The sequence below is a fragment of the Cottoperca gobio genome, chromosome 13 (assembly GCF_900634415.1).
Source record: "Cottoperca gobio chromosome 13, fCotGob3.1, whole genome shotgun sequence".
Taxonomy (NCBI): Eukaryota; Metazoa; Chordata; class Actinopteri; order Perciformes; family Bovichtidae; genus Cottoperca; species Cottoperca gobio.
Genome location: NC_041367.1, coordinates 23,000,992 through 23,024,084, shown reverse-complemented (window position 1 = coordinate 23,024,084; position 23,093 = coordinate 23,000,992). Strand labels below are relative to the sequence as shown.

The 23,093-nt window shown below is 41.5% G+C and overlaps 1 protein-coding gene across 1 annotated transcript in view; it reads left to right on the top strand.

Annotated features, from left to right (window-relative positions):
- The window catches only part of brip1 (BRCA1 interacting helicase 1), a 39,409-nt gene extending 18,048 nt beyond the window's left edge, over nucleotides 1–21,361 (top strand). The window contains 16 exon segments of the mRNA XM_029446567.1: nucleotides 2,741–2,962; nucleotides 3,148–3,347; nucleotides 3,439–3,571; nucleotides 4,704–4,864; nucleotides 4,973–5,150; nucleotides 5,498–5,638; nucleotides 6,169–6,330; nucleotides 6,772–6,793; nucleotides 8,996–9,465; nucleotides 10,223–10,309; nucleotides 10,451–10,529; nucleotides 10,618–10,632; nucleotides 10,635–10,803; nucleotides 12,672–12,691; nucleotides 18,122–18,264; nucleotides 21,338–21,361. Of these exon segments, the coding sequence (XP_029302427.1) occupies nucleotides 2,741–2,962; nucleotides 3,148–3,347; nucleotides 3,439–3,571; nucleotides 4,704–4,864; nucleotides 4,973–5,150; nucleotides 5,498–5,638; nucleotides 6,169–6,330; nucleotides 6,772–6,793; nucleotides 8,996–9,465; nucleotides 10,223–10,309; nucleotides 10,451–10,529; nucleotides 10,618–10,632; nucleotides 10,635–10,803; nucleotides 12,672–12,691; nucleotides 18,122–18,264; nucleotides 21,338–21,361 (2,226 nt within the window).
- The last annotated feature ends 1,732 nt before the right edge of the window (nucleotides 21,362–23,093 follow it).

Sequence of the window (23,093 nt, the reverse complement as noted above, 5' to 3'; positions counted from 1 at the left end):
AGCTTGCACTTCCTTTATGTAGAGTTCAATTATTAAAATGTGTCTTGCAAAGCGATGATCTCTCAGGTCAAGGTAAACATTGCAAACTTATTATGTTAATATTTGCCTTAAATCGATATGACTCATTTGTACAACTGACTTTAAGGCTTCACATGAAGACAAAAAAAGAGGTAAAGGCAATCGATGCTTATTTATAGGACATTATTGGCCCTTTACATCAACTAACCACAATACTACATACTATAATGTATTGGTCATGTTCCTTCTTTTTATGTGATGTTCTAATGTAAAACAAAATCTCAAATGTTGATATCGGGCCATACATTTGACATTTGACATCGACTTTTATCCCATTATGGGCACAACCTATATGTCTTCTATAGTTCATAACTTAGGCCAGTTCAACCCCCTATTTGTCTGCACCCTCTTGCCTCACAAAGAACTGTTCTGGACCTGAATTGGACTCTTTTGAACCAGGATTGACCCCCATCCAGCTGTGAAATCCAAAACCTCATGACAAACACTTTCACCATGGAATGAAATGTTCCTCTACTGGTTACACAAGCTTTTGATGCCAATTAGTTTCTCCCCCTCACACGTAATACTCACTTGACTTCAAACCATCATGTACTGTGAACATATCTTTGCTGCATAGTCTGTTTTTGGAGCTTCCATCCATCGTCTACCGCTTATCAGGGGTCGGGTCGGGGGGGAAAGCAGCTCCAGTAAAGAACCCCAATCTTCCCTTCTCTTCCTTGTTTTTGGAGCTTTTTCCCTTTTATTATTTAGTATAGCTGAAGATAGAAAGGAAAGGTGGAAAGAGAGAGGGGATGACATGCAGCAAAGGGCTGCTGCAATAAGGACTCAGCCTTAGTACATGCGCTGCCCGCTCTACCAGGTGAGATAGCGGGGCGCCCCTTCTCAGTCATCCTGTAACATAAACCCACAGGTTACTACTACTAACAGATTAAACTCATTCAACAATGTAGCCTCAGAGCAGCAATTATGCTGCTACAATATTCACAATTGGTCCAACTGGCTCTTTTTGACACACTAAAATGTCAAGAATCATTGAGTGAGCTTTTTTTTGAGACATGAGACACTTGTAAACTCCAATACCTGAAGTTGGGGCTCCTGCACTACGGACAATTGTGCTGTCATTGGAGGTGTTTGCCTCCCATGGCAATTGTCTCTCTTTGTCATAATTTATAGCTGGCCCAGTCATAACCCTCACTGGAGTGGGTAATACTGATGCTCTGTGTCTTTTTCACCTCAGGGTCTAGTCTAGTCTGCGTCAGGTTACCATGCTGTATAGACACACAGTGATTCACACACAAAAGCGTGCATCGTTCAGATTACGGAGACTTCAGTCAAAACACCTGCCCTCTGTTATAACTGCGCTGTAACCTGTCCACGACTTTGCCAAATGGGGCTTCATTCCCCCTTTCACTGAGCAGACAGGTTTCAGTCTCAGCAAAATGTCCAAGCTTAACACACCATTGTGAGAGTAGAGCTTTTCATCCAGACATTATTATTGTGTCTGGAGGTTACTGAGTCCACTGGTGTACAGTATTTGTGTTTGACACTGTCACCTCAAGCTGTTAACTCGTAAAGACCAGGGTGGGACATCTGAAGCAGACACCTCTCTGTTGACAGTGTAATTGGGGCTTAGTACATGAGATACTGTTTCTTAACACTTATTCTACATTCACTGTATGAGTGTCAGGGCATGTGAACCACTACAATAGCTGGAAAACCTGATCACAGGCAGCTAGTTTGCAACGGCCATTTCGAACCAAAGACTCCACGTCAATTGAACTTCTTCTCTCAGGGCAATGTCCCTGCTGCTGAAGTAGAATACTTCACAATATCCCAATGGTTTGCTGAGAACACATTTCTGAAGCTGTGTTTTAGACAGACAAGACACAAGGAATCTTCAATACTTTCAAATAGAAGAACCAATCACAGTTGAAGACGCTATCTTGACCTTTGAAGGTCACAGTTCAGTATGCTAGAAACTAGTGGCTTGGTATGGGGCTGTCTGTTGATCTGAAGCAGCATCGTGTAGAAACGAAAGAGACCTTCCACGTTTACTTTTCCAAGACGTCCTGATTCACTTGTTGATTTGGTTGATGTGCTCTTATCAGTGGAGCAGTACACAGTGACAGGCAGAACATACTGTCTAAGTCCAAATGAGATGAGCAAAGCATCATCAGCCCTTGACCATTGGCTTCAAAACAAAAAGTAAAGATCTCCACACCTTCACATGACTATGCACTACACATGTTTGCCTACCTGGGCTTCCCTATTATGTAATTTAATTTTAATTTTCAGTTTTTCATTCATGTGATGATAAACAAATGGGAAAACTAAATTAATATTTGACTCTTGTGTTAGACTGACTGACCATTCACTCAGGAGTCTGCTGAAAACATGAATGGTTGGTAATTATGGTTAATCCAACCACATTCTAAAACTCTCACATAGGTTAACGTGAAGGAAAGAATGTTTTCAAATCAAAAGTGGGTGATTTCAGAAAGTCGTCACTTCTTGAGTAGAGTCCAAATTTAGTTCCAGGAACTCATCTTCAGAGCGTTTGGAGTTCAATGGATGTGTGGACCTGTGACTGGCTACACGTTACGTTAAGTTCCTGCATTAAAAAAGACAAACGTACAATATGTGTCCAATGATACTACATGTTCCATGATCCATTGAATGCTGCTGATTGTGTATATCACAGGGCAAGTCATGCCGCTACTACCATGGTGTCCAGAGGATGCGGGACCAGTGCACACTACAGCGGGTCCACGGACTCCATGAAGCCTGGGACGTTGAGGACCTTGTCGCACTGGGTAAACGGCTCCGGTCGTGCTCCTACTATGCTGCCCGTGAACTTATGCAGGAGGCCTCCATCATCTTCTGTCCATATAACTACCTGCTGGACCCAATGATCAGAGAGAGTGTAAGTAGAGTTTAGAAGAGAGGGTTAAGAATTATAGAACAATTGAGGAAGAAAGTAGCAGTGGAAGGGAGTAACAGGATAAGTTTAGTTCTTTAAAAAGGACCAGGATATATGTAGAGTTTAGGGATTAAACACTACCTCTTCTCTTTTCTTCCTCTCTTGCTTTAAATCTATGTTTTTACCAGATGGAGATCGACCTAACAGGTCAGATTGTGGTGCTGGACGAGGCCCACAACATTGAGGACTGTGCTAGAGAGAGTGCCAGCTTCACTTTAGACCACAACAGTCTGCTGATGTCCAGGGACGAGCTTGACAGCATGGTCAACAACAACATCAGACGCTCCCAACACGAGCAACTCAGGAACTTCTGCTATAGCCTGATCAAGTTAGTGATTCAGCGACTTAATTTTCCTAATCTCTAGTTCTTATAATTTGAGTAGATATCTACTAAGGATGTCTTTTTGCCCATGATGTAGCTGGATCCAGGAGAGCCAAAGCCTGATGTCTGAACGGGGATATGAGAGCTCCTGTAAAGTCTGGAATGGGAAGGATGTACTGGACATCTTTCACAACCTGGGCATCACTGCTGGCACCTTTAGCCTTCTGAAGGTACATCACAGTAGGGATGCCACGAAACACCAAGTCGATGCCAAAGTTGTGAAAATGTGAAGCACTGAACTCTCCCAGATTTCGATTGACTCAAGTCAAGTACCTCAGTGCAGGATGGGAAAGCACTCTTTAAAACCATATTTACTGACCACAGAAATGCCTGGAAATGTCCAGAGATAGTTCAATGAATTGAAGTATTTGTTGTTTTCTTCCTGATAATGACCAAATTGCACATCCGCCAATTGGAAATTAGCATCAGGCTTCATAAGAAGAACGAGCACATAAAGTGCTAGTTAGTGATATGTAGGTTTATTCTTACAGGAAAAATTCCTCTTGCTATTTCCATGTTTTTGTTTAACGTTTCATTCAGTGACTTAGTGGGAGCGTCAAAGCATGCTGAGGACATTAGAAAGGGAAGTGACAATCATGAATCCTTCCTACATCGTGGACAATGTACTCCCTTCTGTCTGTCAGTGGTTGTTGGTCCAGATTTTCTAAATTGATCTCTTTTTAAAGGAGCAGTAACTGGTGCAGTTGCAAAATCAAGCGCCACTGCCTTTCAGTAACACTTATATTAAATGCTTCTCTGCCCCCAACAGTCAGGGTTTTCCTGGCTCACAATGAGGCAGAGGTGGTACCATCCTGATCATGTGCACACGTCCAAGTGCACCGTTCTGGACCATGTATGGTCAATGTGCTAAATTGCGGCTAAGTTGTTTCAGGGAAAGTCAGCGGAAGTGTTTATAATTTGAATCCCTGGATATTAAATGTTCATCTGCAATTTTCTGTTGTGGTCCCTGTAGCGCTGGGCTGGTCTTATTCTTCTATCCCGATTATAAGTCATTTCATTTCTCGCTAACGAAAAAATAAAAAGATTTATAAAACATAAATAAATAGTCTATGAAATTACCACATTGTTGTAATCTCATGTAAGCTTTTAAATACTTTAAATACAAATGAAAAGTTCTTAATATTTCCTCATTTAGTTAAGAGGTTCAAGTTCCTCAAAATATTTAAAAACATCAAACTTTCTGAGGAGTTTGAGTTGGTATGTGATTATCAATTTAGATATTTCAATATATCACCTCTCATATCATACAAATATGTCTTCCACTGTCTTTCTTTGTGACAGCAATGTTTGGCAGCAGTGTTGGAGAAAGAGGAGCGTGTTGGTGTGGTCAACGGTAAAGAGGATATGGTTCAGGTTCCAACAATCAGCTCAGCTACCTCCACTGTTCTCAAAAACCTCTTCATGGTGCTGGGCTTCATGTACTCCTCTGAGGACAACTGCAGGTCAGACAAACCAAAGAATAAAAAATCCTAAATCATGCCAGTGCCTCCGATTAACAATTGTACAAGGTATAGAATTGAATGATCGCTCAGTTCTCTGTGTGTCTGTAGGTTTGCTGAAGACTACCGGATAGCTCTGCAGAAGAGCTATGGTTGGACGAACAAGGTCCCACCTGATGTCCCCGATGGACAGGGCTTTTTTGTTCGGCCACGCCACAGACAACGCCAGAGCGTCCGAGTCAAGACAGAAGTCCTTACACTCAGCTTCTGGTGCCTCAACCCTGCTGTGGTGAGAGGTTTGAGATGGCAAACCCCGCCATGTAGGCCACACTGATCTATTACTGAATGCTACAAACATAACTATATTAACAGGGTCGGAAATGTAGTCAACCTGCTAAGTGCTGGTAAAATGTCACAAAAATAAAAACGGATGTTAAAATCCATTTATAATGTTTCCAATCTCCATTTAGCCCCCTTATTATTCTTATTCTTATTCTTATTCTTATTCTTATTCTTATTCTTATTCTTATTCTTATTATTCTTATTATTATTATTATTATTATTATTATTATTATTATTATTATTAATGATTCTGAATGAATGATTATTATCATTGTCTGTATTTGTATCTCCCAGACGTTCTCTGACTTGAGAAAGTCGGTGCACTGCATTGTGCTGACATCAGGAACCCTGTCACCCATGGGCTCCTTCTCCTCTGAACTTGGAGTGAATTTCTCCATCCAGCTGGAGGCCAACCATGTTATCAACAAGTCCCAGGTCAGTAGGTTTACCCCCGTCACTGAGCCTCTGGCAACAATGTGTTACTGTATGATGAATATTTAGCTGCTCGATTCATGACTGTTTAATTCAATCATATGACTTATGTCTTGAACTCAAAACCTCCCTCCAGTGACCTCAGGACTCATTGAAATCCCTAAGCTTCCTGAAAGCTACATCTCAGAAAGAGATGTGTGATTACCTCCATCAGTCTCAGTCCACATGATATAAGTAGAGCTGTGTCTGTCTCAGCAGATAGAACGTAGGTTTATCGGCTAAAGCCATATCAAACAATTGTAAACTTTAACCCTCTTCGCTACACATCTGTCACAGTGCCAGTTGTGTCCAGCAGGTGTCACAGTCTAACCATTTGACAATCACAATTTGCAATAACGTTTATGACTTTTATGACTCAAAAAGGCTCATACCCGGAGATGTTTTTGTTTGGGCCTTTAATAATGCCCAGATATATTTATTATATGAAGTTTATTGGTGATATGAACTTAAGATTTCTAATGCCCTCTTTTCAGGTATGGGTGGGCACTGTTGGTTCAGGACCCCAAGGCAAAAAACTCTTAGCCACCTTCCAACATACTGAAACGTATGCCTTCCAGGACGAGGTGGGTGCGCTGCTGCTCCATATTTGCCAGGTCGTGGCCAAGGGTGTGCTCTGCTTCTTGCCCTCTTACAAGGTAAATATACCACTTGGACATACTCTACTAAAACTGAAACGCATATGCTATGAAATAACTGGTCTGAAGGACTAAGAGTTTGATATGTAATAATGTGTCACATGGGCCTTGTTAGATACTGTTAATACATCTCGGCACTACAGGTTCTGGCACTTAATTACATTGGTTAGCTATTTATGGTGTGCAGTATAGGTATAAAGAAATGTTAAAATTTCAGGATTTGACTCAAATTTGCATCAGATATAGTCTTAGTTCCAGCTGTTTCAAAACCTTTGGGGACAAGGGTTATTAATTTCCACATATCTTTAGGTAACTGTTCACAAAGTCCTACAAAAGTAATTTGTATAAAACACTTGGACCATGATCCAGCCTGTAAAGGTTTTTATTGTGGTGGTGGTGGTTGCAGTGTTGAATGTATGTGTTATTGCCCAACCTGCCCAGGTGCAGGAGATCAGGTTAGATGGTCCTGCTCCTCTCCACCTGCAGGCAAGCTTCAGAGGAAACTTAAACACAAGCCACCAGCACCAGCAGAAATGGAGACAGCGTTTCTCACACAGGGACGTCGCAAATTGATTAATATTAATGCGTTGTAAATGTGTCTGACCTCGGCAGGGTAGAAACAAATGAAGGAAACAAATTAGAAAGATAAGGAGACAAAAAATATATAGAATAAAGCATAAATGATGGCACACAAAACACTAGAAAGTATCCTAAAAACTGAACATTCTCAGCAAGGTGGTAATGTGTTGGAGGGCTATTGTGCTACACGGCATGCATTTAACATTAGAGATGTTTGCATCACTCAGTGTATACACACGTTTTATTTACAGGATTGGGGATTTCGTCATCGATACTAAATATCTACTGTTGCCTTGTTCTTGGTTGTGCAGGCCAACTGCCCCCTCCCAGCATGCATCTAAACTTACTCTCAAAATGATTAATTACATTTTCTTGAAGTGGTGGTTGATCGTTTGCAGTTGGAACATTAACTTCCACATGTTACCACTGGGAGGAGCTAGAGACCATAAATTGGAATCATGTCCAGTGTTTTTGTTGTTTGAAGGTATTTATATTAACTTGAACTTGCAAAACAAGTAACAGTTTTCAAAGCATAACTGGATTCCAATAGATCCCACTGCTAAGAAGCAGCTGTTGGTGGTGTCATATGGTACAATAGACCACTACTACTAATCAATAGAGGTACTTGTCAAGTACTTGGTAAATTCTGTCATCCTCATGGAACGGTATCCTCTTTCAGTTAATGAGGACGCTTCTTAGAGCGCACTCATAGACACTTTGTCCCCCTTTGTTTGTTATGCGTTTTTGTTCATGAATAATTAATGTCCACTGTAGCTCAGTTGTCACATCAGCTTACTCAGGGCCAATTGGATTTCATTTATCATTGTGTGTTTGTGCACATTGCACATGTTACGTGTAACTTTGGTCAATTAGCAATTTTGTAAATGAACATACTTTCTGTGGGAAACGTAATACATTTGAGTTAAAAATGTTAAGTTAAATAAATCACCTTTTTATATTATAATACAGTAATTCCCAACTTTTTTGGCTTATGACCCCTTAAAATGAAGCACTCCCTACTTTTATCCCATTGTCAGTGAATGCAGTATGCATGGAACTATGACCAGTTTAAACTAAGAGTGACCACCCCCCCCCCAATTTGCATTTGAACAGATTTTAGAGGTAACATTCTCCAGTAATTCAAAGGAAAAAGGGAAAGAGTAGAGAAATGTCTAAAACAATGTTTATATTATTTATGAAGCACACATTGCTTTTTCTGCTTTCCTATATATGAATATGGTTAATCATCTGGCAACTCCTCAGATTTATTTTATGACCTCTTGGGGGTGTCCACATGTCATAAACATCCATCCATCCATCGTCTACCGCTTATCCGGGGTCGGGTCACGGGGGCAGCAGCTCCAGTAAGGAACCCGAAACTTCCCTTCTTCGGGCCACATCCGCCATCTCCAACTGGGGGATCCCGAGGCGTTCCCAGGCAATCCACCGGTTTCCTGCTGAGAGCCATAGCCTCAGATTTTGAGGTGCTGATGCTCATCCCAACCGCTTCACACTCTGCTGCGAACCGATCCAGTGACTGCTGAAGGTCACAGACCGATGACGCCATCAGGACCACATCATCTGCAAAGAGCAGCGATGAGATCCTCAGGCCACCGAACTGCAACCCCTCTCCTCCATGACTACGCCTCGATATCCTGTCCATGAAAATTACAAACAGGATTGGTGATAAAGTACAGCCCTGGCGGAGGCCAACATTCACTGGGAACGAGTCCGACTTACTGCCGAGTATGCGGACACAACTCTCGCTTTGGGCATACAGGGATTGGATGGCCCTCAGAAGTGACCCACTCACCCCATACTCCCGCAGCACCTCCCACAGTTTCACCCGGGGGACACGGTCATACGCCTTCTCCAGATCCACAAAACACATGTAGACCGGATGGGCGTACTCCCAGGCCCGTTGTGTGTTGCTGCTCTGTAATGCTGCCCAATGCAGAGTTGAGGAATAAACAACAGTTACTCTGATCTGACCAACAACATTTCTGTTTATTCCAGCTCAGGAAAACATGACTGCCAGATGTACAATCTCCATCTATTTGCAAATGTGACTAAATGTTATTGACAGGTGGAGGCTATGAAGCCAAGCGTGTAGGGAGAGCCAGTCTTCAGCAGACTGAGACCCGGAGCAGCTAGAGGACGACTGACGAGGCCAGGGCAGATCATGAGTTAAAGATGATGCCCGTGGGTTTGAAGATCAGACCGTCCAGAGCCAAACCTGTCAGAGGATGCAGCTCAAAAAAAGACATAGTTCAAGCGAATGCTTATCAGGCTCATTTCTTCCCAGAGGTTCAGGATGATGGCTGCATTACCTGCCAACACACAGAACTCATCTTGAAACCAAGTGTAAATGACACTGAGTCCAGAAAGTCCTCTGTGGATGTGACTGAGTGCAAAGCTCTTAAAAAAGTGTCGAGCACACCTGGTAGTTCCACAAGGACTGAGTTTCTCCTTGTCACTCCCAAACAAGAAGACACAGGAGAAATTGTAGCAGCAGGATGTAGTCCTACTACTCCAGCACTGGATGGTCCAGGAAGTCACCAAACCAAAAGGTAAACTAATATCTTAAAATCATATGCAATCATACTGCCAAGGTAATGTAGAATGTTACTATAATGTAGTTTTTGGAGAAACATACTCGACTTTACAGTTGTTAGAAGGATATAAAACAGATATTAGAGAGGGAATTGTGACCTAAAAACCAGAAAATTATAACCTGGTTTTCAAAAATAAAGTTTCTAGATTCCCAGGTTCTTGGAAAACTAATCAAAAGGGGCTTTGATGTGGAGTCCTACAAACCAGAACTGTAAACTGCAATGGATAACTACCATACAGTGCACCACCATATTGCTGCTTTCAAGACCACGTTTAAAAACTGCTGAGGGAAATGAATGGAAACAGTGTTTTAACATTTGCGCTGTATTCTGTTTTTCTTATAACCAGCATCACTAATATTTAGGAAGAAATGCAGTCGTGGTCATCATGTGTTATCTCCCTTGCCCAATGTCACAGTTGCATCCTTGTACCTCCTTGTTTTTCAAGGGCAGCTTAGAAAGAAACTTTTATTTCGTTAGGTCTAGTGTCTAGGTTGTGACATGTAAGGACTTCCAGATAGTCAGGGAGCATAGACATAAATGTCCACAGTGACATTAAATCAGCTTCCTGATAAGGGGGACTACTTCACAGGTTTTATGGTGTAAAACATGTTTATTTCTAATCTACTACCTTTCATCCACATACATTACATAGTGTTGTTTCTTGATATGCAGCTACTTTATATAAACTAAAATTGTAATTACATTTTTTCAACAAAGCTATAAAAGTACAAAGATCTTGCAAGCAGAAGCGCAGGAGATTTAACAAGACCTCTCCTAAAATAAAGGTAAGAGTCAAGTGGTGTCTAGCAAATCACAATGAATGGATAAAGTATTTCTCATCAGTCTTAATATTTAGATATTTTAGATATGCAGATAATAATTTAAACAAAAACAACAAAGCTAGATTTTTTTTGTTCTACTTTCAGAGAGTCAAAGACCTCAAGCCTTGCTCTTTGGGACTCTACTGTTCTGTGTGTGAGAAGGAACTACTTCCTGTAGCACATGGTACTTTCTGAGAAATCCTTGTTTCAATTCATTTACCACGGCTGGATTATACAAGTCAAATCTTTACTGTTCTGACTTCATTTCTCAGGTGCACTACGACGTGCTGTTGTGAATCTGAACATCTAGGTTTTCTGAGAAACGACAGATTTAGAACAACTTCCCGCCGCTGCCAGTGTGCAACACATCAGCCATCAATTTCAGACAACTCGGGCTCACTGCTGGTAGTCCAAAGTGTCACGTCTCTGAAGGCCCTGAGGACCGCTCTGCAGCCATACTCTCCAGGATCCTTGCGAGAGTGAAGAGTGTTGACGAGGCGTGTCAGCCAAGACAGCCCCTCAACACCCAAAGTCTTCAGCATTTCTGGACTGATCTCATCAACCCCTGCGGCTTTGCCACTGTGGAGTTGTTTGACTACCTTAGTGACTTCCAACAGGGAAATTGACGATGGTCCCCCATCAGCTTCCAGCTCTTCCTCTACCATAGAGGGCGTGTTAGTCGGATTCAGGAGTTCCTCAAAGTGCTCCTTCCACCGCCCAATAACCTTCTCAGTCGAAGTCAGCAGGGTCACCCTTGCTGTACACAGCTTGGATGGTTCCCCGCTTCCCCATCCTGAGGTTCCGGACGGTTTTCCAGAAGCACCTTGGTGCCGACCAAAAATCCTTCTCCATAGCTTCTCCGAACTTTATCCACACCCGCTGCTTTGCCTCTGCCAAGGCAGGGCTTACCAGGTCTGTCCAGAGTCTTCCCCCACCCCTTGATCCAACTCATCATCAGATGGTGATCAGTTGACAGCTCCGCCCCTCTCTTCACCCGAGTGTCCAAAACATGCTCAGATCCTCAGATCAGATGATACGATCACAAAATCAATCATTGACCTTTGGCCTAGGGTGCTCTGGTACCACGTACACTTATGAGCATCCTTATGTTCGAACATGGTGTTTGTTATGGCCATTCCATGACTAGCACAGAAGTCCAACAACAAACGACCATTCGGGTTTAGATCAGGGAGGCCCTTCCTCCCAATCACGCCTCTCCAGGTGTCTCCATCGTTTCCCACGTGCACGTTAAAGTCTCCCAGCAAGACTACGGAGTCCCCTACTGGAGCCCCCTGCAGGGCTCCATTCAGGGTCTCCAAGAAGGCCGAATACTCCAAACTGCGGTTTGGGGCATAGGCACAAACAACAGTCAGAGTTTTCCCCCCCCATAACCCGAAGGCGTAGGAAGGTGACTCTCTCGTCCACTGGGGTGAACTCCAACGTAGCGGCGCTCAGCCGGGGGCTTGTGAGTATCCCCACCCCGCCCGACGCCTCACACCTTGGGCAACTCCGGAGAAGAATAGAGTCCAACCCCTATCCAGGAATACGGTTCCAGAGCCAAGACTGTGCGTGGAGGTAAGCCACACCAGATCCAACTGGTAGCGCTCCACCTCCCGCACTAGTTCCGGCTCCTTCCCCCACAGAGAGGTGACGTTCCACGTCCCCAGAGCCAGCCTCTGCTGCCCGGGTCTGGTCCGTCACTGCCACCCGTGTGACAGCGCACCCGACCCCCAGCGGTTCTTCCTGTGAGTGGTGGGCCCACAGGATGGATGGATGGGAGGCACCATGTAGCTTTTCGGGCTGTGCCGGACCGGGCTCCGTGGCAAATCCAGCCACCAGGCGCTCGCTGTCGGGTCCTCCCTCTGGGCCTGGCTCCAGACGGGGGCCCCGGGCTTCCTCCGGGCAGGGTCTCTCCTTCTCTCCCTTTTTTTCATGAGGTCATTTTGAAGCATTCTTAGTCTGGCCCCTCGCCTGAGACCTATTTGCCTTGGGAGACCCTACCAGGGGCACAAGGCTCCAGACAACATAGCTCTCAGGTTCATAGGGTCACACAAACCTCTCCACCACGGTAAGGTGATGGTTCCTGGAGACGTCATAAACAGTGTTTCTATAAATATACGTATAATTTAAACTCTTACATTTTGCAAATTTGAAATTACAGCAGTGTACAGCAACAAATCCTTGTCTACTTTTCCTAAAACTCTGTCTACATGAGGTTTTTATTTGCTCATGATTTAGTTTAAGGCAACTTCTGAAGGGCCTCTAATGCTGTTACAACTGGAAGTTCACTGTATCATGGAAGCCAGGCATCACTGACGATACGATGCTGTGATGAGTTATCAGACGGTAGACCTTCACAGTTGTGTTTTGCCCTTGGCAAATTTAGTTTTTGCCTTTGGCATATTTGTGTGGTTCGTGTTCAACTTGTATTTCAACGTGTCACATTCAGTGATCATTGGTTTGATTTCTCTTCTCTGTCCGTGTTTGCTTGCTATCCAGTTGCATTTGTGATGACACCCATATCCAAACTGTGAGGGAAAGCTAAGACTCTGGGTCTAGTTCTTTACTCCTTTTACCTTCCCTTTTCTCAGCCTGTGATGCCAGCCAAGGAGCGACTATGAGCTGTGGGATGTTTTTTTAAAAATATTATTGATAGCCATGTAGGAGTCTACTATCTCTCTCTCAATGCTGATGCATTAATATTTAATCTGCAGTCAGCTCTTAAAGATGAGGAGATGAGGGGATATGAAGGGCTGGGGTATTAATTGGAGCCCGTGGAGGCCTTGTTGGTGCCACTGAGTCCCGTCTTCCCTGGTGTGTGTGTGTGTGTGTGTGTGTGTGTGTGTGTGTGTGTGTGTGTGTGTGTGTGTGTGTGTGTGAGGATTGGTGATCTTCAGACGTCCCTGTTCAGTGTGTCTCGTGATGACTATCGGTAGTGGTGGAACAGGCCACAGTTGATCCGTACGGATCCCCCCACAGTTTAATTACACAGCCATCATAGTGTGAAATAAAGTTGCACTGCCGATCAAAGGCGAAGGTAAATTATAACGTTATCATGATGTGTAAAATGTAAAAAAAAAATAAAAAAATAATTTATTTCCTAATCATTGGAATTATATGTTGATGTGTAAATAACCACTATAGATGACAATAACCAGGTAAAAAGATAACATCAAGAATGTTTGTTGGTTTGCACTTCAGGCAAGTGGAAAATTATCTTTTTGTGCCTTGTTTACCTTTTTCTTTTTTTTTTGCTGATCCGAAGAATAATCTGATCTGTGACTCAAAACCATTATATGATCTGAACCGTGAGTTTTGTGATCCGTTGCACCCCTTACCATCAGCCCTTCATACACAGCGGGCTCAGTGATGGACAGAGAGAGCAGTGAAGCACAGGCCTGCAGGGTCGAGGAGTTGTACCTCAAGGCTCGTTCTCTGCCATCACGTACATAAGCACACAAAGTCAAAAGGACCCCCTGCAGGATGCATTGGCACTGTTTAGTTACATTTCATTATCTTCTAAAAGCAGGTAGAATGAAAACACAAGTAGTACACTTTGTAATAAAATCAATCAAAAATACTCTTGTTCTCAACATGTATTTCTGTGTTGGGAAATGAACTGTACTTATGTTTCTGTAGCTACTGTTATTTCCCAGCAATGGCATTGGTCCACAGCAGTCAACTTAATTCAAATAAACTCAAGAGAATGTTGCACATTAGCACATAGCTCAATGCATTTCTTTTTTAAGATACACAGACGCACAAAGTATGCCTGTAATCATGGTCACACTTTCCCAGAGAGCCTGCTCCAGTGCTGTGGTTTTGTAGCACTTTAGCCTCAACAGCCCCCCAGTTAATGCTCATTAAAACCACAGCAGGCCCTGCCGTCTGGTCCCAGCCGCCAAAGGAAGGGACCATTGCTCTATTGGAGAAGGGGACTGATGGTTTATTAAAAAAAATGCAGGGTTTTGTAGAGGTGAAAAGATGTTGGGGAATACAAGATGCTTTTAAAGGAGCACGGGCCATTAGGTGATGTCGCCTCGCTGTCTGTGTAGAGACGCACCCAGCGCTGGCGCCTGGGCTCTGCTGAGCGCGTGTCAAGTCAATGTCAAATCGGACTGTAGGGTGAACACACTCAGCACAGAGGTATCTGAAGCACCAATCACACAGCTCCATAAGTACTGGTATCTCAAAGGGAGACTGTTTATGTCTGTGTTTGGGAGCATATTAGATTCATGGGTCAATTTGCCCAGTGTAGCATATCCCTGCTGATTTTCTTTAGAGCTGATGTTTTATGTGAAATTTTACAGTGGAAACTTCAGGATTACTGCTGTGTGACTAAGCTGGAGCTTTTTTGGGAGGCCTAGAGTTTCAGAGTTAACGGGTCAAACGTAGCCTCAGACATCTCCTTGTTCTGATGCCTCTTTCAAACATAGTTGCAATTTGTGGCTGTCAGTGTGTTTGACATATAATTAAACATAATATGGAAACTTTAGAGATTATATAGGAACAAATGTAGAATGTCATTTCTTTTTATAATATTGAAAAAAAGTTTTGTCCGACCATCAGTCCAAACCCACAACACAAAGATACTCAAATTAGAAATGACACAAAACCGAAAACAACTGCCACCAACCTTTGATGTTTTTTCTTGATGCATAACTTAAATGATTAATACATTTTCTAAATTTTGGCATTTGGCAAGTGAAACTGACTTTTTACACTGTTTATGTAATACTGTAACACATTTTGTTTTCAAGGATAAGGCTGGTGATATTCTTTATTTTTCTTATTGTGAAGAAATCCAATGAAACGTATAAACCGGGGGTTAGAGTGGTTATATGTTGTCAGATATTGTTGTCACAGAAACGAAACCCATGCGCAGCAGGAGCACCTTTTTGATGAAGCGCTCCCCAACTCACTGCCAGCGTTTTTCTGACAGAGAATGCTAAATGGACACCCGCACTTCGATTATTAGAACGTGATTTTGTTGTGCCATGTGGCCAATAATAATGACATTTTTTATTGTCAATGCATTTGATTGACATCCTCTCACAAGATATCTGACTGATTTCACTTGCTACACAATCGGTTGTAGAGGAGTGATAATTTTATACAAAAATAATAATACTGTATTTTTTACACTGAGTGTAGAAGGAATATATATCTGTTATTATAAATCTGCATAGTCTAGATATATATAGATAGATATATAGATAGATAGATAGAGATATAGATAGATAGAGATCTATATAGATAGATAGATAGATCTATCTAGATGTATATATGTATGTGACATGAAAATGTCTTCAAATATACACTTAATATTCTACTCCGTTTAATACTTTTTTAAAGAGGAAAAGGAAGCCCTATAAGTGACTCGTCTGCTCTCTGCAGCAGGTTGTGTTTCTGCAGTGTTCTGTTGTCACCACCAGTGTGGCTGGGATGTGTAGAGCAGACGACAAGGGAAGAGTGGCAGGCCAGAGGTGGCAGGTGGCTTTTTGCCACTAGTCTTGGCGTGATGGTTACTGTGATATTTTGGGGCTAAATAATTTACGCCGCAACAACACGTCTCCCCTCGCCACCGCAAAAATGTGGCTCCTGGCTCCATGTTTCATTAATGCCGTCGCCTCCAAACCCCTTCCATAATTCAGCAGGCACTAGAGGAGCTGCGATGTGTCGCCACACAGCTCACTGACACCAGGGACACAGGGAAGGAGATGGAGAGAAGCCGGATGCAGAGGAGGTGAAAGATGTGGAGATAGTACGAGGGAAGAGAGGGGAAGTGTAAAAGTGCAAGAAAGACTACAGTTCACTGCTTTTATCTAGTTGTTTCAGCACATTGTCTCAATTGGCAGAAAGATTTGGCCCACTTAAGCGTGTCACTGGCAGCGGCTGAGCATTGCACCTACCATGCCTGGAAAAGGCAATAAATGATTCACACCTTGTTGTGCCCTCTTCTGTGCTAAATACTCCCCATTCCCATTTGTGTTTCCGTGCATTGTAACTGTGCTCCTTTTTAAGAACTTGTGGATAACGAATGAATTCACTTTTAATTGACGACTTCACTGTCTTTTGAAGACGAGTAGAACAATGGCTTATGTTTCAGAGATGCACTTATCTCTTCCCTTAAAGCTCAGAGAGCTTGAGTGTAATGTCCATTAATCTCGGCAAGTAAAGGTTATTCTGCTTTGGTAAAAATATTCTTACATTTCTGATTATACTTTCTCTTGCATATCGATTTACTGCAGGTAATACACTAACTATGGATACTGTAGGTACCTCATACAACCCCACTTCAAATAATGCGAACTATCCCTTTAATTACCTGCTTTTTTTAGATTCTTTTTTTTTTTGTCTTGGAGGTGTGTAGTTGAGCCAGTAGATTGACATTTTATAGCCCAGTCTGTCAGCTAAACACCAGGTCTCTGTCAGATGTTGTCCCTAAAATATTCATGATGGTGCTCATGTCTGTAATTTTTGTGTCTGTAATTTCTGTGTTGAGTGTCTAACACTCACATGGCTGAAAGCCTTTGCTGAAGGTGCTGAAAATCCGTTTGACTGCACAGTAAAACGCTCTGCTTCACACCCGTGCAGTTGGATTTCTCAGAACAGTCTTATGACGTTCATGGCCTATATTAATGCTGACTGAGGCAATAAAAGTAACACCTTGCTTGAGCATAGTCTAATATGAATGAATGCGTTGGAACCAACATTTACAGTATAACTACATTTCCTTTTATGAGTGTTGATTTGATCTCATATTGGGCGCCTGAAATCCCCATCACTCACAGCAGTCAGTGAACAGCACGCTTCACTTCACCCTGTAAAGGGAAGACAAAAGACATGACGAGACAAAGGCAGTGTGCCAAAAATGCGATTTGAAACTGGCCTACCACAGTGGCACAACCAGCCTGAAAATCACCTGAATGCTGTAAGTAGTTTGTTAATAGGTGGCAGAATTAGAATTGGTTCTCTGGTGGTCACTGCGGCTGCCCACTGCTCAGGATCGGTTAAATTCAACTAAATTTCCTTTCAATATACGCGAGTACTGAGAAATGACAATAAAGAAATTATAGGTCAATTAATAGACATTTTATAAATATGAATCTCAAATCCTGTATTTGTTGGAGCTAGTATACCGTTTCTGCACTTCTGTTTGTAGCACTTTAAAGTTTTGTCTCGTACTCGGAGCCCTTTTATTTTGAGCATTTATGTAGGTCTATAATTTATCCATGATAACAAAGAATTGTCACAAGCAGTAATGCAAAAGCATTGTCAGGACCTCGTTCAACCAAACCCCCGGGATTACAAACATGCATTGAAAAACTATACAAACAAGAATAGTGTAGAATAACTATATTCCTTCCTTAAAAGTTAATGTCATAAATTAAAAGGCACGTTTTGCATCTCAGCCGAGAACGGAGAAATGTATTGTTGTTGCAGCCCTACACCCCCCCCCCCACACACACACACACCAGCGTCGCCGAAGCCAAGACTATTCTCTGTCTAGTACTTGTAGTACTGTCAAATAAAGTTCTGCAATACATGTCACATGTGCCCTCGCACCCACTATGTAATTAGAAATGACCATTAAACATACTGCTAAATTATGTAAATGATAAGAATTTGGACAGATGAATACACTGGGGCTTTAAAACAGACCTTAACATTCATATGAACATGTTAACCTTTCACTTTGATCCTTTTATGGCACATTTTCTCCTCTGAAGTAGGTGAGGTTACATGCTTTCCCACTGCTTTTCATTCATGCAGCATATAATGCCATCTGGAATCCTAAAGAGGGCTCTGTGAGCAGATTTCTGCAGTGCAAAGGCTGTTTGTCACTAAGCCCCGTTCTGTCTGCAGCTTTAATTGCAGCAGAGATCCAGTGCCCTCTAGACATGGCTCAAGATCAGGTAAACTTAATGAATGTGGATAAATGTGAAAACGTACGTGCTCAATGTGCACATACACAATGGCATTTAGTCCAAATAACAGTAACACTCATTTGCACTTTGACACTTTTTCTTAAAGACTTCTGGGTCAGAAAAAGTATTATATATGCGCCTGGGTTTAGTTTTACACTAAACTGGGAGGAAACAGTTGGATTAATGCTAGCTCAGTGATGGTTGTCTGTGGACATTATACTCCAGCAAGCAGCCACCAGGGGACAGATAGGATAACCACGTGTGAGTGACTTGTGAATGAAACGTTTCAAGAATGGCTGAGTATATGAGTAAATTACGTAAATTAAGTCTGGGATTATTAGATGTTTCATATCTAAAAAGTGAAAAATCTCATTCTTCAATTATCTAACTATATTTTGTTCAGCCATTTGGTTATTGCATTTTAACTGAGTACATTTAAGGACTCAAAATATTTCCTAAAATATTATCATAGTCCCTAATTGTTTGTATTTCTACAGATGTATATGTTTGAGTGTGAATTATTTGACTCATTCACGGGAGACTCTGATATCTGCTCAGAGCACATTAACAATCATTACATCACGTTGCAGTTTTTCACTCTCTTGCTCACTTCTGTGTGACTGCTGACCTTGTTTGTCGGGCTTTCTGGAACTCCTAAATCTCAGGTAGTTGGCTAAAAGAAATGTTAATCGCATAGATTAAAATTCCCATCACTCATGGAAACATCTGTTCATTGTAAAACCGTTGAGCCTGGCTGGGAGAAGGGTTGCAACGACTGGTTGAATAACTTGGTAACCCTTTCACCTGCAAACACATGTTTAACCCATTTCATTGTTTCAGTCTGAAACTGTGTTCTGAATACTGCTGGTGCTGCTTCATTTGGGATTACATCCGGACACCTTCAGATAAACAGTATCTATGAAACAGGAAACACAAGTTCTGAAAAACGAGCTTGTGTGGGAGGACCATATTGAAAATGTTTTCAGTGTGTGTGCATGAACCCGCGACCGTCCAGCTTCACTGTCTAGTTGATATCAACCTTTAAAGTCTGTTGATCGCTATGTGTGAAATCTGCAAGTACATGTGTGATGAGACATTGTGTGGTGCAAACAATCTTGATATTCAAGGAGACCAGCACATGTGTCTCATCTTTTCTTTTGCTTAGAAGATTTCTAGTTTGTGGGAAGCATAATGCACAACCCTGCCATATGGTTTATTTATGTACCCCTGGCAGTACATGACAGTACACTCCTGCTGTACACTATATGCCACCTTCTGTTTGTGAGACTCTGGCGGCAGGGGAAATCACAATGGCGTGACTTCTTCCTCAACAATGGAGCATTATGGCGCAGAGAAAAAGGATATATCAGGCATTGGATACACACACAATACTTATCAGTAGATACATTCATTGTCCATTTTGGTCTTTTCAGGATGTGAATCTAGAATATCACCAGCCCTGTGCCTTAAAACAAGAAGTCTGCCAGTGATGTTCGATAACTCAACTTATTCCCAGTTGTAGTTTGCGCTGTTTCCAAAAAGGATTTGAAAATGTGTTGTTGCTGTGAAGGTAGAACAAGGCCCGACCCAGACGATACTGAGCAACGGGCCACAGAGAGACTCATTTGAATGTGTTTTTCTGAGTTCGATCTGCACAAGAGTTTTGTGTTGGAATCAGGGTGGGTCAGCAGAGTAACTACTGTTTTCCTTGTTGTTTGTTACTTGTACCTCTAACTTCTACAAATTGGATATATCCTGTGCCAGGAGGCATATTAAAATCAATAACCAGTCCCTCGCCTCCATAATCCGATTTACAGTGGTAACAGAATAGAGGCGCAGCACAAAGTGTCACAGCTTCTAGGAATAACTCAGCCGGGTTTTCTGGCCTCATTGATTTGTAAATCCCTAAGCTGCTTTATTTCTTTTTTTATATAAACAATTTGCTTTACAGACCAGAGATGCCTCTGCCACATTGTATCTATTAAATGCATGTGGTCAGTCGGTATTGAATAAATATGACGTTAATGCATTGATTTTTTTTTCATGGAAAAGTGTGAATCTGTGCATATAGCTATAGACATAAGTGTCAGCGTTTAAATATGTTTATGTAACTTTGTTTGCTGTTACAAATTAAATGCATTATGTATTTATAAATCATTTATTTAATAATCTGGTAGTAAAGTAGAGGAGCAGTACGTGATTTATTGTTTTTAATTTATAATGGAAACCTGTCTAGCTAATGTTGACTAAAAACCTAAAAATGACACATGCTGCTATTTATTCTCAATTCCTTATTGTTATTTTGGTTAAATGTATTAATTTAATTTCTTTTAGTTTTATAAAATACCTGGTTTATTATCATTTTAGTTCTCTGTGACTGTTCATTTAACTGCCACTACTCTTGTCTCCGTTAAAACAGTTTAGTCCTTTTGCTCCATTAGATATTTAGATGTCAAACACTGTTGAGATTATCGCTGTGATTTGTCAGATTAAAAAGATTAACCTTGATTGACTGGTAGATTCCGCTTAAACTGTAACTTTCCAAACTCAATGGTACTTTCAAATCTGAGTTATCTGCTCATCTTGGTCCAATCTTTTTGCTTTTTGGATGAAAAACAACACGTTTCCTTGTGGATTTTATGAACCAGAAGACACAAATGTATATTTCCCGAGTTGCTAAATTAAGCAATTACAAGATTGTAGATATGAGTGCAGTTATTGTTGAAGTCTATTTCTTCAAATAAAGCCAATTTGTCAGCTATGAAAGTGCTCAGAATTAGTTACATGAAGTCGCAAGAAAGTATTTTAAGTTGGGGCCACAGTGGGGTGGCATGCTCCCTGTCTGAATCATCCATATACACTTAGGTATGTTAGGTCAAGTATCTCTTACACATCCATAAATACGTCCTTGGCTCTGCTCATGTGCTTCTTTATGCAAATGTCTCTTTTTTGCTTTGACAATAAATGTGCAAAATACCAGATAAATAAGTCCAGATCTTACGGAACAAAGAAGAATACTTAGATTTATGCAGTTCTGTTTTCTCTTGTGTTGCAATTTTAGATTTCAGTGAATACTCCCATCTGACATTACGCCTCGATAATAGACTTGTTTGTGAAATAGCCTCAACATTTGACCATCTGGATCAGTGTGAATCTGACTAAGCCCACAGGACGGACACACATCTCTGCCCCCATCTGCCGCATGGGCTTTAGGACACACTTTGGTCCACCCTTCACTGTTTTTCGGACACTCGCATGATGCGTTTCAAGTTCCTGCTGTTCCGTTGTGAATTTGACAGACACCATATTGCACGTAAAGCTTTGGAGTCTGTCTGGGTGCAATTGCCAGACACCCAAACTCCAGTCTGCAGTCCACTCTAAAGACTCCAACACTCTTGGCGTGGGGCATGACACAACGACTCACAACAACTTGACTGGCATCATCGACCACTGTCATTTTGACCTGTTAATCTTAATTTGTCATTGTTGTCATATCCCCCAACCCTCCCCCTCACCATCAACCCCCCATCATTATTACTTGGTCATCTGTGCCAAAACATGTCACTCCACATCCCTCTAACACCTGCCTTCAAATCTTTATATCTTACTATCATAATAACCATACATAGTTACTCTGGGAAACGTGGCATTACTTCTTCAGATAAGAGGAACAAGCAGACAGCATGTGTGTTTTAATATGCTTTGTTATAGCAAAGGTTTGAGGCTTGCGAGCTCTGATATATTGACCTTTAATAAAAGGCGTCTTCATGCCCCAGTGGCCATTAAAGATGATTATTTTCATCTGAGTGATTTATTTGGAGCACAAAATGAATTCTCTTCAGAAGTTCCATTTGAACAGAAAATAAATAATTCATCCTGTGATTTAAGTAACATTTTAGAATGAGTAAGACCAGTTTTGTCACTTTAATTTGTGCAGTTGCATTAAAGGTTGTGTTAACATGCAAACTGTGGCTGATGCACTTACAGTATTGTGGCCAGTGTGCACCATGCGGCAGTTGATCGCTTTTCTTTGTCCATGATCTTCAGTGGAGGTTTTACTTACCGTACTTAACGCACTAATCTGTTCTCTGAGACGAGACTAGTGTTACATGTGAACACATGAGTGGTGTCATCTGTGACCGTTCGTCTGTTTCAACATCATTTGCTCACTTCTAACATGAAAGAGTGTTTTGTGTTTGTTCATGTCCCTTTTCAACATTATCTTTATTAGATAATGTTACATATCAATTAGCAAGTTAAAGCTTTATAAATATATACATTGTCTCCCACTTATCCAAACTCTCGTCTTCAGCTTTTCTCCCCCCAAAAGTTCCTCTGAACACTAAAATAAGTACATGAATACAAATGCATATATTGAAATAAAACGTATGCTTGTGAAATATTATATATATACAAATACAAATTGTATCTAATACACTCTCTCCTTTCCGTTAGAGTTTATACCCTGCTTCGAGTGCGAGCTAACAAATGTTTGTTGGTTTCTCCTGTGGCTTGTAGATAATATTACATTTAACATGGATTATTAATTTGTCTCTGCTAAATATCCTTTGTGAAATTGAAAAACCATTAGGTGTAAAATGTAGTTCAATGACTTGAGGCATTGCATGTAATGAGACAAGTGGATGTTGTGTGGAGATGCGTAATGACATTAGAAAAATGTTCCAGATACAAATGTGTGATTGTTTTATTCTCAATAGAAAAGTGATCCGTAACCTTTGTGCTTTATTGTAGAATTTTCTTTACTGGCATATTACTTTAAATTGAAATGAACAGCTTTGGCCTCTGTGGCGCATTAG